Below are 15,663 nucleotides of genomic sequence, written 5' to 3' on the forward strand. Positions count from 1 at the left end.
TAAAAACTCTCCAAATTTTCTTACTAATGTTGCAGTGGCCATAAACAGATAATTCCCACAAACAAATGTGACTTACATGGATCAAAATATCAAATAGACAATCACTCTAGAGTAAAGATGATATAATCATGAACAAATTTGTTCATTGTTGAGCCTCTTTTATGATGGTTGAGCTTCGAGTTAGAAGCAAATGCCCTATGAGTGTTAAGTTGAGGTTGAAGATGGTACATTGCTACCTTAATAATTTTGCATGCTACAGTTGAAATAAAATGATGTTGCACGCTGCATCTACTATTTTGAGATAAAAAGAAGTCAAATTTCCTGTGATAAAGTTTGTAAATAAGATCCGTGATTATGTGAATGAAGTAACAAAACTAGAACTTTCTGAATGAAATAACAAAACTAGAACTTTTTGAATAGTTCACTTTGCTCAATTTGTTATGTGGTCATGATATAAAGCATCCTTAGAGAATTGCATACTAAGAGAATCCAAACCATTTGCCTCAAAATCAAGTAGATGCTCAAATAAAAGACAACTCTACGAGAGAACAAATCGACACAGCTTCATAATGTTTACTGTATTCAACTAATACCTCCTCCCCAGCATCCCATCTCAGTAGAAATGAATATATCATCCACCCAATTTAAAAGAAATAACCATGTATATAAAAGAAGACGTGGAAAGAGGAAGATTCACCACCCAGCTAGTAGCTTGAGCTGAAAGCTTAGCCTCATAATATATCTTTCTCTTTTTTTTGGATGAAGCCTCATACTATATCCTGAATGTTATGATTTTGGAGACAGAGAATAACTTAGTCTCATAATATATTCTGAACCTTATTCATTTTGCTTCTCCTCAATCACAAAGGTGAGTAATTACATACAGTAAATGACTATCACAATGCACATCTAATAATATAAGATACCAAAAAACAAACACACAAACTATATAACCAACACTTTTAAGTGTTGGATCTGTACGTTATATATCTCAAGTGATAATCTTCACAGATCAAGGACGAGACAGCTAACCAGTTCAGTAGTTCGTGCACTCCTTGTGGCAATTACCTTCCAAAGATCTACTTCTGATTCTGCTTTTTGTTCTGAAATTTCAGAGGCATTGTCTTGGGATGAGGAAGAGGATGAATCTGTTGAGATGGAAGCAAGACGATTCGGCACATATGCCTGCAGAACTGCAACATTGTTACTCGCATCCTTCGTGATCACATGAAGCTTCCCAAGGAAACCGGCAAGTAAATAAGGAGACTCTGATTCAGTGAAGTCCCGAATTGGAACGTCGTCTGCAACAATTTTCCAAGCATCATCTTGATAATCATATAACTTGATCTTGGCACTATCAAGAGAACTAGAAGGATCCAGTGCATACAATTCACCATCAACTGTGACACTCATTTTCGTCCCTGCTTGCCTTGCGGGCCAACCCTCTCCCATGCCAGTTGGCATTTCACCCCATGAATTCACCTTAGGATCATACACCTCACCTCCAACGTCAACAAAAAAGGGCCAGCAGTATAAACTTTGTGGAACAAACAACCTACCCTTGTATGAAGTCATCCCGGTAGCAATAGGCTTGAGCAGATCAGTCAAAAATGCAGTTGGTAACACCTGAGCTTTGGTAAAGGGCATGCTTGGTATTTGGGACCATAGACCTGTTTTTGGATCAAATACTTCAGCTGATTGAAGAGGGGCCAATCCACCACGTCCTCTAGTAACCCCTCCAACAACATAAAGTTTATTGTTTAAAACGCCTGTCTTACAATACGCTCTACCCATTGACATCGGAGCTGATTCACTCCAAGAGTTATTAACTGGGTTATACCGCCAGGCACATGATAGGGCTGTAGCCCTTGAAAATCCACCTAGGACATAGAGGCAGCCATCAACAGCACCAATGGCACAACCACAAAAAGGCATTCGATCCAGCACATCTTTCCTCCCAAGCCATCCCATGATAACATCCGCAAGTCTAATGCTTGAGCCTACCATTTTCCACATTCTACGGGCAGTTAAAGCCCTCCTAGATTCATCTTCAGGACAAACACTAGGCATTGGTGGCAACCTTTGCCATCTTCCGGCCAGAGGGTCCAGAGCATTCCATATGAGCTTATCACTTTCAACCTTTGTTAACACATAGAGCCATTCCTCCGTTGTTCCTAGCTCTTTTCTCAAATTGAAAAGCTCAGCACTCATAACAGTGGTTTTCCAAGCATGTGACACCATCTTCATTTTCAAATAGTGGATCCTAGGTACCCTGGCAAGAATCTGAATAGATATCTCGTCAGGAAGACTGGGAATCAATCTCGGGTTCTCCTCATAAAGGAATGAAGACAACCTCTGCCTCTTGCGTGCTTCACTCTGCGTAACCCCATGAGGTCCACTCTCTCTAGTCCTTGAATTATTCAAACTCAATATAGCCCCCATTATAACCTTCTTCTAACTCTTCAAAATCACAGTCCTACCCCATATCAACAAACAGACTGAGAAACAAGGAAGGAAATGAGTAATTGACCATCTGTTTCAAACATCACTTTTAACAGAAACCAAACTAAAAACAAATTGACAAAACCCAATAACACAAATCACAAGTGCATAAAGCATAAAAGAGACAGTAACAGTTCATAACATATTATCATATATCAACCAAAACTGGGTTAAGTCGAGAAAGGGTTCTGAACTTGAGTAGCTAACAATCACAGAGCTCAAATACAACAAATTCACATCCTTTACTGTTTTCTATATGCCACCAAGCAGAACTGTAATTCCTGACAATCAACCCAAAATATGAATTTGAAGGAAGAAATTAAATATTGAAAAGGGCAAATCGGGAACGTTCACCTGAGTATGCAATAGAGCTCTACAGTGAGGCTTTTCAGGCAAAACCTTGGTGAATTTTGCTCTTGTTGTGTTGGTGCCGGCCTTCATCAGTCTTCACTTTAATATGCTTCATTGTAAAGATTGTCTTTGGTTTTTGTTTGCGTGCGCTACCTAACACATATGATTCCCTGTAACGCAGTCCAGGTATTCATGCCCTCCTCATACGTCGGCAGACGTAAAAGTCCACTCGCCCACAATAGGAACATCCTTTACATTATTGCAACGTATTCTTTTATGTTCTTATAAAAAAAAAAACGTATTCTTTTATGTTGCCGATTATCGATGCTTTGAACAAAACCCGTTTTCTTTATTATTTAATCTCGGTTTTTTTTTTAAACTACCTAACTCGAAGCGGTGGCCCTCATACTAAATGTCTTAACGGAAAGAAACCGACTCAAACAGTGTATTAGTCGAGTTTGTACGCGGTGGATGATAATAGGAGATTGTTGTAATCGTCTAAGTCTGATCTTGTACGATCGTTATGATAATTATCGACCGAGACATCCGTTACTTTCAAAACAAAACAAAAAACAACCCAAAAACAATAAATTGTAATGCAAGCCAAACTTAAGAAGAGACGAGAGAGAACCTAAACCCTAAAGGCGGCCTCCACCTACCTCCAACTTCTTCTTCGTCCAGCAGCGCCTTGATGGCGGCTCTAGCTCTTGCCTTGCTGTTGTCATAAGGCAATTGAAACTAATTGCTCTTGGGTTTTGCCACAGAGAGGATGGATGGGTTTTGAAGTGTGGTTTTGGCTGGGAGAGTGAGAGGATGGAGGTTGTCGTGGCTATTCAATCTAAGGATCGTTTTCTTTGACAACGAAGGCGTCTGAGATCGGATCCGATGGTGGTCTGTCGTGCAAACGTCGAATCTCAATTTGTAGTCGCATGGGGCTGTGACAACCTTTCTTGGGGCAGATGGGTTTGGTGTTGGGGTAGGAAGGAGGCACAGTTTCAGATGACGTAGTTCGTGGCGGCATGCGGCGTTGACTTTGCTGGCGAAATAGGATGCGGCGGGTGTAGAGGAATGAAAGGACGGGAACCAAACATGCTGATGGGCCTGTGTGTGCTGTCTTTAGTGGACTCTTGGGCTTACTAAGTTGGGCTACGGTTTTGCTCTCAGCCCAACCACTAGATTTTTAGCTTTTGTCTAATTACAATAATTTCCTAATTTTTTAGAAACTCTAGGTAGGTTATGATGCCTGCAGATTATGATGTTTCTATTACATTCAGATAGTGAAAACTTTTGACGCACCGTAATTGAGCGCCGTGGCAACAAAAGTTTTTATGCAAAATTATCTCTATGTAGGGGTAAGATTATAGTTTGCTAGATGAGCGGAAATGTACAATGTAATGGTATATGAATCACCTTCGGGGTCTGTATCGGTATCATGGCTTGTGACTATTAATACAATGGGTTATAAGCCCACCTTTGTTTCAAAAAATATGGAAGAAATTAAAAAGAAAGCTTGATTGTGTCACTACTCATCATATGTAGAAAACAACCGAAATATAAATTGATGAACAACCCGCCTCAGCAAGTCTCACTACTCCTCAGCCACGATGAGAGTTTAAGTAGCAATGTCGGGGGATTTCTGGTGTGAGGATGATGATGATGATGATGGTGAAGTGGTGCCTGCAATAACCATCACCAGCTAGATTTCCAATGAATAGGTTGCATCATGTCCACATGGCTTGCCGGAGTCGGTGAATTTTACTGGCTTTGCTAGCAATGGAATCCTATATTGGCTAACTGATACTTGTTTCAGTTGTTTGATAGGGTTGGATGTGTTCATGATTAACAAGCAGTAGCAGTACTAATATAGAGAATACAGTTGATCGTTATCAATTTATTGTTATTGATTTCGACCTACCGGTGATTAAAGACATTAACCGGTTTGCAGGAGCACTTCATTCCTTCGCTGTCTACCGTGGCTGTGTGCGCTTACACATCATGAAGATCACTGACCCTACGCTTTTTGTTTGGCTCTTGAAAGAACAAGAGCTACATAAAATGGCGGTTGATAGAACTCGAAAATTGGGTTTGGAAGACATGAAGCGTTATTCGCTGGACCGAAGCATCATTCCAGATGATGAAATCTTCAACGAGTACGACTGGGATGATCTGGATACAGCTTGTCTACTCTTTCATGGAGGCCTTGTGAAGTGGTCAAAGATGGGTGTGAAGCCTTATTCTGGTAGAGTATTCCAATTTGAGCTTCTACACCAGTTCCTAGACTGTAACAGTATGACTGGCCAAGCTTAGCTTAACGATTATTTGCCTTTGGAATGTTGAAGGATCTAGTTATCTAGTAAGTGGCATATGTCATCCAACTTTGCTATCTTGTATTATACATGCAGTTTTTGTTCCAAAGAATTTCTTTTAAGGATTTTCAAGGTTTTTCAGACTATACATGCAGTTTCTGTTCATGTCAATTTTAAGAGTAGTATACCAGGAGAGGAACGATTGGACTCCAGAAGTCTACCTAAAGAAATGATCGAAAGAGATGAAAAGATTAAACAAGGAAAACCTCTTGGCATGCTTGTTTTCAAATCTCTTGTGGATTTCAAAACTTCACTACATATAACTGAATTGTAGTCATTTTCCTTGCCCAATTTTTGCAGCACACTTTCCACTTGGGCAGCTCAAGCTTCTAGCTCCAGGAAATTCTTTATTACTCCCATCATCTCACCGCCAGGAAAACGTCCAAGACATCCCCTTGCTGCCGCTATCTCATTAAACTCACAAACTGAATCACTGTCGAAAGCTTGAGGCTGTTTGGTAGGCTCCTGTGCCATCTCCACATGCTCTGTTGGATATTCACCCTCTTTTACGGTTGGAAGAGGAAATGGATCAAGAGAAGCACCCATAACCGTTTCCGCACCTACAGCACCAACAAAATCTTTCAATGAACATATTGTGAATGGAACTGGCTCAAAGCTGTGGTCTCCATATTCAACTGGGGTAGAGTGGTCTCCTGTAACACAAAGGAAGTACTGAAATTTTCCTGTTGATTCAGTCTCCCAAAGGAGCCTGGCCAGCTGCCCTATAGCTCGATCTACAGCTTCTAATCCTTTGACTTTGAAAATGGTTGCCTTATCATGACCTGCATCATCTATAGCCTGCAATGCACTCAGACATAGATTCCTTTACCAGTTATGAAATGGAGACCTAAGTACTGAAATCTCAAAACAATCTCTCTCAGTATGAAACCCTCTCTGGGACCAACAACTAGCATCATACATTAAACTTTACTAAGCATACATGATGAGTCTGGAAATATATGATGAGTGTTGAAATTGCACGGTGATGAAGCACATAATTAAATAGTCGAAGTTGAGATATGACCTTTATGTGGAGGAACCCAAAATCATAGCCATCTGATCGGCCTGGTTTGTGTTCATCTTCCCCTGGCACAAACACATTGGGGCAAGACTGCAGTGGAGCTGAAAGTGCCTTGGCTATTGCAGTTGCTTTGGAAGTTAGAAGTGTTCTGTAATCTCCAGTTGCTCCAGGAGCTTCCAGGATATCAATGCCAAGGGATAAACCCAATCCAGCAATGATTTTTGTTGGAGCTACCATACAAGGCCATAACCCATGTTTCTTTTCAAATGGAGAAACCTGAAATATGTTCAAGTATTTTAGAAAAAAAAAGTAATGTAAGAATATATTTAAAAATGTGTGCTAATATGTAGACCATCACAAGAGGGTCTTGCAAAATTGCTGGTGGGGCTTTGTATATCCTTAGTTTGGAGATCTCTTCGGCTTTCAATATTCTATAGAAGTAGGCATTCTTATGGCTTTAAAGAGCATTACTAAAACAACTAGTTGTGAAAAGTTCAAGCATTGTCTACCAGGCGGCCAGAAAAGAAAGAACAACCCCGGACATCAGTTGTTGTTCAGCTCAGAAGATTATTTACTAGAATGTAGCCACATACTGAAGTATCAGAAGTGCTAAGCTAAACAGCAAGAACCCAGAACTTATAAATCATGAGAATAGAAACATTGAGGATTATGATAATAACAAGATTGAGTCAGCCAAATATAGAGACATTAGATGTTCCAAATGAGTGTTTCTGCACATGGTCTAATCCACTAAAAACAACAGAGAAAGCTATTCTATGCAAGAACTTAGGTGATTGCATATGGTTTCCTGAGTAATGAGTTCAACATGATGCAATACAAATGTAAAGTACATTTGAGATAACAGACCTCAATCCGGATACCACAACCTCGTAATAGGACCACATTAGCTATGTTCTTCCCTTCAGAGGCCCGTTTTGCATTCAGCGGATGAGCAATGAGAATCTTTGATATTTCCTTGGATAACTCGTTAACAACTTTAGCTGTATGCCTTGCCTCATCACTACCATCTAGAGCTTCAGCTTGCAAAAGTAAACGGTTATCCTTCAATGGGTCTATTCCCGATATGTTTCCACTTAAATTAGGTCCTTTTACAACCACTCCACATCTATGTTCTGTTGCATACCTGTAGCAAATGAGCCTCAGTCAGTTTTACAATACTTAACTGTAAAAATTAGATGAGAATTTATAGAGTTAGCAGATGAAGTGCTTGCAACCGCTGAACAGACGATGTGAACTTACGAATTGAAAACAGTCAATACTTTATAATTCTAGAGGTGCAGAGGGCAATCACCTTGAAAGCTTATCAAAATTCTAAACTTTCCTTTTCAAATAAAATTGAATTAAACAAACTTTTTCATAATTATTTAGCTGTCTGCATAAAGGAGGTAGAGTTTGATCAAACAATGCATAAAAGAGATACATACATGCACATCAAATATGAAGCCTGTTACATCAATTACAATAAATATTTGCACTTGCACCTGACTCTGACTTCATATTCGGGAAAAGATGGCAACTTCAATCCATCGAGTGCTGCACACAGTATGGGCCCTTCTTCTTCAAAGTGTCTGTCAGCCCTCCTACTGATGACAATTCCAGTTTTTTCATCCAATGTTGCAAAATTAGACTGAAGAACAAAAGTTCGCCATCATTACTTGCGGAACACCCTGAACTCTAGAACAATTATAATCTGAGAGATAGCATTTATAGCAACAAACAAATTGCTGAAACGACTGTATTTTTAATTTTGTATGCTGGTTATTAATTATATCAAGTTGAGATGGGACCAATATCCATTGAGCCCCATGGCTTCTATGTCTTATATGATAACAATCAACTGCATCTTTATGGCAAAGTGGCAATGCATCAAGTTGAAACAGGTCATCCAGGATCATGTTGTGACTATCATTATACCAAGCTTCCAATTTATGAAGAAATAAGATGAACAAATATATATAACTCACCTTAAATGCAATATCACCTGGTGACATTGCCAATCCTGCTCCCATGTACTCAAATGCACCTCGGCCCCGGTAATATACCCTGGGATTGTAACCCATTAGAGAAAGGTGAGCTGTGTCACTCCCACAACCCAGACCAACTTCAACAGGGTCCATTAGACCATTAACTCCAGCTGATGCTATGGCATCCAAATTCGGCACTTTGGCCGCCTGAAGAGGAGTCTTGAATCCCAACTATGGTATCGACACATCCCCCACACCATCAATCAACAAAAATGCCACTCTTCTCTTTGGCGGCTGGGTATCACCCATGTATCTGGGTTTTTAAGAAAATGGAATCTATTAACTTTCTTTTATTTTGAGCTCTGTTATCTCCTCTCACTGCCACCGTTCGGTTTGTTGACACTGTGCTTTTCATTGTGTTTTGTCGTTTGGGCTTTTTCCTCTTTAATGAATTATTCAGACTTGTTAAAAAAAAAAAACAAAAAAACAAAATCTTTTACCAGAAACCAAACTGATAACAAATTGACAAACCCAATAACACAAATCATCAAATTGACCAACTACCGGTAAATGGAAAAAATCAAGAACTACAGGAAGAACTTGGTATGTAAGTTTTCGGTTTTAAATTATTGAACAAGTAGGTTGGGGTGAACCTATGCTAACTATCTTGAGCAGACCACGTCTCTACATAGGCAAACAATTCCGAGCAAAGTTTTCATATGCATTACATGAAAAAGAAAAAAGAAAAAAGCTTATGGGAAAGAAGACTAGGACTCGATCAAATGCTATGAAGCTTTGAGTGACTGAAGAGATCAGCCCAGTGTCGCCTGTCACCAAACCATCATTTGCTGGGAGAAATTCGAATGCTTACATGGCTTTCCAACACTAATGCCAACCATATAGGGTGTTAAAATGGCGTGTCATGGATAACAGACTGATGAAGCCATCATTGACATGTGATGAACGATGAGGCTGGATCAATTTGTGTGTAGGTTGCAAAACTTGTGCAAAAGAAGTTGGTAGAAGCAGGATTTTCCTTTGTAAATTGGGATCAAAGATCCAATATTACACAAAACACAAATGAGGCAGGTATCTATAAAGATACCCAGAAAAAAAAAAAAATGAATTGAGCATCTATGCCTGGCTCTGTAGGCTCTCTTTGCTCCATATAGTATATAGTCCATGTTAGTGCAAACATGTCTGGAGTTTGGAGATGTTCAATTGTTCAGTAAAGATTTGTAGGGGATCTGCTCCCTCGTATACATCACAGGAAATCAAGAGCATATACACCGCTTCTCTGATGTGGGTGGAATTGGATTGCAAGGACAGTTGCCTTTTGAGCCTGCAATCTTCCCCACCATATTGATTTCAACAGGAAGATTATGGCGCAAGCCATGTTAGCCTCAGCTGGTATTGCACAACTAACGAGTGAACGTGCACTGGGACCTATTGCATAAGCAAATTGTCACCTTCCCTTTTCATCCATGGTGTAGACTGGTATTTGCCAGTTCTTGGTGTTCTTCTTGGGGTCGTCCGTAAGATAGAGATCTGTATCATCTTCTTTAAATGTTCTAATGAATGTTTTGGCACCCATCAGGATAAGCCTTTCAATCATGAACAATTGGTAGTTATTCTCAATCAAGGGTTCCAATATGCGGCTATAATTTGATGAGTATGCCAATTTGTATCTGCATATACAGGTCAACAATATTATCAGTATCAACTGGACAATTAATTTGGAGCCACAAAGGCCCATTAGATTAGCTGAGTAATAAAGACAATATAAATAAATTAAAAAGTGTTAAGCTAAATAACAAATGAAAACCCAGCACTATAACCCGGTTGATACAAGAACAATTCAATAAATAAAACTGCCCTTCGTAAAAGAAAGGTAATAAACACGAAAAATTTGAGGTACTTTAGAGTGCCAAAATATTCAAAGTTCACTTAAAAATGAATATCTAGAGATAAACCTCAGAGGTAAGCACAAAATACTCTGGTATAACACTCATGACAGGAACAACCATGTGCTCTAATGCACCTACTGCACTTAGAAGGCTCATAAATTAGTCTAGTATCAGTAACAACTGTTCAAAAGTTTTCGGCAGCAAGAAACCAAGTTAAAAGTTCTCGTCAGATGCATTTCACTTACTAATCATAATCCATCCCTACTGACATTCTCAGTCAATCGCCAAACATGACTAAAAACTTCGACCTCACAGACAACCTAGCAGTTCATGATAATTTCTTAGGTTGGTGGTAAACTGATAGAAGAAATGACATGCAACAGTGTGAGGAGAAAACTATAACATTATATGCACGAGATATTGTTTATTCTGGCAGACAAACACACAGGTCTGTTATCTTTAAGTACATGGTGCAGAGAACAGAGCAAGAAAGATGTACCTGATGGAGAGCGGTGAAAAGAAACCTGGTTTCCTTTCATTTGAAGCAATATAAAGAGTTCGTCCAGGTGGGACCCATTTTTCAATTCTGCGGAGAATAAACTCAGGGTGTGTGTCCCTGTCCAGATGAGGTGAAAGGGTCTTCTCAACACCATTCATGTCCCTCCTGGTCTTAAGTCTATCTCCACGACAAACATGAATGGCATCATAATCACCAAGGATTTCCTTAATCTGTGAAATAATTTGATCAACGACTGTAGTAGCAGCGTATAGGCTAAATGCTATAACTACCTTTTTTATATGCTACATATTAAAAACTAATGCAAATTAGAAACATAATTATTTTATAAATCCCACATGAGGTTGATTACCACCATAAACTGTACTTTCTTTTGATGCTGTTGTAATCTGGATTACATGAAAGATCAAAATCACATGTCCAGTTCAGCTATTAATCCTGGGTGTTCATAGGAAGTTCTTGTTTTGATCTCATGAAAATAACGTGTACCCAGTGTATCCCAATCCCACTTCGTTTGGATATAGTATTTACTATCATTCTCTTATGATTTACAGTTTACTCAACCTGGAATTTCTTTTCAGCCTTTAGTTTTAGTGCCCTGAACTTGCTGAGTTCCTGCAGTAACTTTTTATAATACAGTAAAACCTCTATAAAGACTGAAGTAGAATTATGATGTCTACTTGTTGAAACATATTCCTTTTCTCTACTTTGTAACTTCTTAGGTAAACTATGATGTCTTTTTCTACCTTCTCACATCCAAAAAATCACAAGTTCTCGGAGATTTTGTTCATCAGAATTCATTTTACTTTGAAAAGTCATACAATACCTAACATCTTCAAGTTCTCAAAGTTTCACTAAGAATGACAGAAGATACTTGATATCTGACTACAGGACACTAAGAAGAGAGCAAATAAGTTAACGTATCCAAATTGAGGCAGGAATCAAACATTATACGAGATTCGAGAGATAATCAAACAGGTCCCAACAACAAATCCAACTTTTGTTAAAATAGTGATTGACATGCAGATAATTCAGTGCCAAATTCATCAATATGCTCATAAATAGAATGCATATATCTCAGAATCATAATGCACAATAAGGACACAGAAGAATGCCCAATCATACAGAAGCTTTATGCAACTCTCATGTGGAAATATGACTTCACGGCATTCACATCATACATACCTTATCAGCTGCATTCCTCAATTTCTTTGCTGCCCTCGAGGGGAGAAAAGAGTAGGGCAAAATTAAAGCACTACGGTTGTTTCGATTCTTGCACTCCGCAAACCTATATGAATAGGTAATTAATTCCTGAAGGAAGATTGAAGTTCGACCGATACTCATAAACTTAACCAAAGGGAGAATAATTAAAGCAACACACTTCAATTTTTTCTGTAATAAAAGAAATGACACAGACACAATCCAAATGAATCGAACACGCCTAGTAAAACCACATTATGCAACTACTTATAAACCCAGATCCTATTGTTTTTCAATCATGACTGTCTCAGTAAAAGATGAGCTACAAGAAACAAGGGCCTTAGGTTCATATCTAGTGACAAGAACTGGTCAAGTGGTTATCAGAAACATAACTATGACATTAACAAGGACAATGCTGGTTGGCTTGACAGCTCAGAAATCACAATGATTTACAGTAAGATAATATCTTACATCAGTCAATAAATACATCTATGTTTTCTTTGTTCTAACATACAGTTGTTCACATCTCATAAGAACAATCAGAGGATTCCCCTCACGGAACAGAACTTAGAAATTTAGAGGCTAAAAGAAAATGAAATAAGAACTTACCATGAGAGAAGGCTTGCAGTTCTGTTTATCAGCAAAAGATTTGAGAAACTACTGTTCTTGAGTTCAACTCGACTAACTCGCTCCACATGAGAAACTCCTCTATCTCCCAACTTCATGCTCGTTGTTAACACCTTATACCACATTTTTGAATTGTCTAAAATTACTGGTACAGTCTCCGATATGAAGCCGATATCATACAAAGAATCCATGGAACAAGAGTTTGCATTCCAACTACTAAACAAAAGGGAAGCCAGTTAATTAATAAAGAGTGTACACAAAACGAATTTGGAAGTAAATTTCATATCTTAACCTACATGTGTCTCAATATTGTATTCCTCAGCCAATTAAAAACGTGAAGTGAATAATTAATACATTTTAGGTAACAAGCATAGATCTTCCACATACCCAAAACAAAAATAGATAAGAAGGTAGACAACTTACTTTTCATCTGAACTTGCAATATCAGAGTGATGAAACATCCCTTTCTTATTGTGTATGGGATTGATGCACATTCTCGACGGCATTACAAAAGTCCTGCACACAAACACGGGGATCACATAAAGTTACTCCATTCAGCGGATTAACTATGTTTCGAATGTAGAGGAAAGTTCAACTATAGGGGTTTGTTATGTCGAATCTAAATGTACAAATTAATCTTATAAACTTGAAAAAAGAAAGAGAAGAAGAATGGAATAGTACCTCTGGAGAAAGATGGCTTCTTCAAGAGCACAGCGGAGACTGGACTCCTGGTGGCCAAGGCCCTCGCAGGACAGGCAGTGCTTGCCGGGGCAGTCGATTCGGGTGCCCCAGTAGAGGTACTTGTCGTGGCGCTGGCTGATCAAACTGGGAACAGATTCTAGCGCTTTGAGGGAGGAAGAAGAGAAGTCGCTGGTGGAATTGAGATAGGTGTAGAGGAAAACCAGAGCAATTGCAGCAATGCAGGTGGCCGGGAACACGATAGGAGAACTGGGCCCAGATTTGGGCTTCGGGGTTCTTCTGGATTCCACCGGAGACAGCATTCTTTGTTTCCAACACTCTTTACTCGCGCATCCGCATCAAATCATAATCTCTCTCTAAGTACCCACCCAATGCCCAGTTTTCTGGTCTTTTCAAATGCTCAACTTTGTAGCAGTTAGCGGATGACAAATTGGCTATAAGTGACCTACATGTACATACCCACAAGCGTTATCAGTTCTCCATGCTGAAAGTTGGTTCTGAGTATCTTGTATACTTGATGACTCATATATAGTTCACAAATATAACACATTGTATTCTTGTAAGGTAAAGTAAGAATAGCTATGACATCTGAATCTTGTTTCCATCCCACATGACTAATCGCTGCAATTACGAAACTACATGCAAGGAACCAATCTCATGAAGATCTGGATCGGTACCAATACAAAAAGTGATATCAAGAGTATTCATATCAAATACCTCATAAATTTACAATACACCATGTAGTAACTCTCCTACAAACTTCCCACACTTTAAAACTTTTAATTGAAGTTATAAGTGTGTCCTTAAATAACCTTCAAGGACTCCACCTAGAGTATGTGTCCTTGTTGGGTGTCATCGGAACCAAAATTTGTAGTAGTGGTGAAGATTTCCCTCGTAACCAAAATTTGTAGTAGTGTGGTGAGGATTTCACAATGCATTCATGGAAGACTTGCACCCTAATCTTCACCTCTAGTGCAAAATCATGGAGACTAAAAGACTATGATCTATCATGTATTGGGGTTAGTAAAATGGTTGCATTACTTTGAATTAATGGAGTGTTGTATTTCTTGTCATGGACTCGTTTGCCGAATGGAGAGTTTTGTCATTCAATTTGCAGCATGATGAGGTGATTGACAGCATAATCTGATATCTGTGGTAGCGGTTCGCTCTTTGCATGGAACAATTTAGTTTCCAGTATGATGTTTGGGTGATGACAACAGATGATACACAAATGCCAACTAGCTAGAATTGGACTAAACAAATTAATGTCAAACCTCCTGATGGATGGATCTGTGGACATCCCTATGGAGTATGGAGCTTGGGATAATCAGTTTGTGTTTTTTTTTTTCAAAGGTCAACCCGCTTCTTATTTTATATAAAACAATGTCATTCTAAAAATAAATATTTATATCTTATATTTAATTAGAGACTTGCGTTGGCTGACAAAAGTTTCTGGATCCGCCACTAGCACCAACCACTTAAACCTTAACCCAAAGATTTACCAAGCCGAGAAAATCATCCTCCAACCTCCCAAGGTTACCGGGACACTCTAAACCACCTATTGTAACAAATAAACATTGATTCAATAGTTGGAACTCATATAAATAGAAAATCAAAGATGTTTGTAACTCTCTAAACCTAATTAAACATGTTCAATCGATCACCCATGCTACAAATTACATATCAAATTGTTCGTATTGACGAGCACTGATAATGGAACAAACTTTTTCTCTAAGAGAGGCCGGGCTTGCTACTACACACCGCCACAAGCGGCTGCATGTGGGCCTCATGCGCCGCCTCCAAAAACTTCGAATTGTTACACCAAACATGAAGATCAAGGCAAAATAAGCAACTTTTATACTTCTAACTCGATTTGACTCCGCAAAAATTGGTAAGAAATGTTGTCAGATCAGAACCTATCACAACAACTCTACACTTCAAATTGATTCAAGACTTGTAGAGCTAAAAAATGAGGTGGAGAGCAACAAAACACAGTTAGGTTTGAACCTTGGAGTCGCCGAAATCAACTAGAGCTACACTAACAGCAAAGGCAGCCACTTTCGGCCTTGTTGTGCCTCATACGACGGTTATTGGGGTTGAAGACCATTACAAAAATGTAGAGAGAGAAATAGAGAGATGAAGATTTTGATATATGCCACGAGGCCTATTGTCGCCGGACTACGGAGAACGATGCCGAAGAAGAAATGGGTCGAGTGTGGCGACAGAAAAGAGGAGAGAGAAAGTCTCTTAACATTTAGGGAGATTAGGGTTTTCTGATCCATCTTTCTATTTATACCCCTTACAAAATTGAAAAATAACTTCTTATGACTGTAACTTCTCAATAAGGTATTTGTTTTACGCGTGCCGTGTGTCTACGAATTTTGCATCGCCGAGATCTACAAGTTTGGTGAAGAAAGTTTTCTGAAATACTTAACGAATAAAAAAAATCAACTTTTGGGTGCACATGAAAATGAAATGCTTTTGATAA

At 38.9% G+C, this 15,663-nt stretch overlaps 3 protein-coding genes across 3 annotated transcripts; all 3 read right to left on the reverse strand.

Moving 5' to 3' along the window:
• Positions 1-771: 771 nt before the first annotated feature.
• Positions 772-2,964, reverse strand: LOC101304775 (F-box/kelch-repeat protein At1g22040-like). Its single transcript, XM_004300651.1, has 2 exons — positions 2,857-2,964; positions 772-2,498 (listed from the first exon to the last, which is right to left on the reverse strand). Exon 2 carries the CDS (start codon positions 2,440-2,442, stop codon positions 1,006-1,008), a length of 1,437 nt encoding a protein of 478 aa, XP_004300699.1. The 5' UTR covers positions 2,443-2,498; positions 2,857-2,964; the 3' UTR covers positions 772-1,005.
• Positions 2,965-5,204: 2,240 nt separating this feature from the next.
• On the reverse strand, positions 5,205-8,516 carry LOC101305078 (2,3-bisphosphoglycerate-independent phosphoglycerate mutase-like). Its single transcript, XM_004300652.1, has 5 exons — positions 8,226-8,516; positions 7,743-7,888; positions 7,108-7,384; positions 6,244-6,516; positions 5,205-6,017 (listed from the first exon to the last, which is right to left on the reverse strand). The coding sequence occupies exons 1-5, from the start codon at positions 8,376-8,378 to the stop codon at positions 5,541-5,543; spliced, it is 1,326 nt and encodes a 441-aa protein (XP_004300700.1). The 5' UTR covers positions 8,379-8,516; the 3' UTR covers positions 5,205-5,540.
• A 1,174-nt stretch (positions 8,517-9,690) lies between these two features.
• On the reverse strand, positions 9,691-13,477 carry LOC101299488. Its single transcript, XM_004301948.1, has 6 exons — positions 13,158-13,477; positions 12,900-12,992; positions 12,459-12,689; positions 11,835-11,937; positions 10,632-10,861; positions 9,691-9,913 (listed from the first exon to the last, which is right to left on the reverse strand). Exons 1-6 carry the CDS (start codon positions 13,475-13,477, stop codon positions 9,691-9,693), a joined length of 1,200 nt encoding a protein of 399 aa, XP_004301996.1.
• Positions 13,478-15,663: the final 2,186 nt, after the last annotated feature.

The sequence above is a fragment of the Fragaria vesca genome, linkage group LG5, assembly GCF_000184155.1.
Source record: "Fragaria vesca subsp. vesca linkage group LG5, FraVesHawaii_1.0, whole genome shotgun sequence".
NCBI lineage: Eukaryota > Viridiplantae > Streptophyta > Magnoliopsida > Rosales > Rosaceae > Fragaria > Fragaria vesca.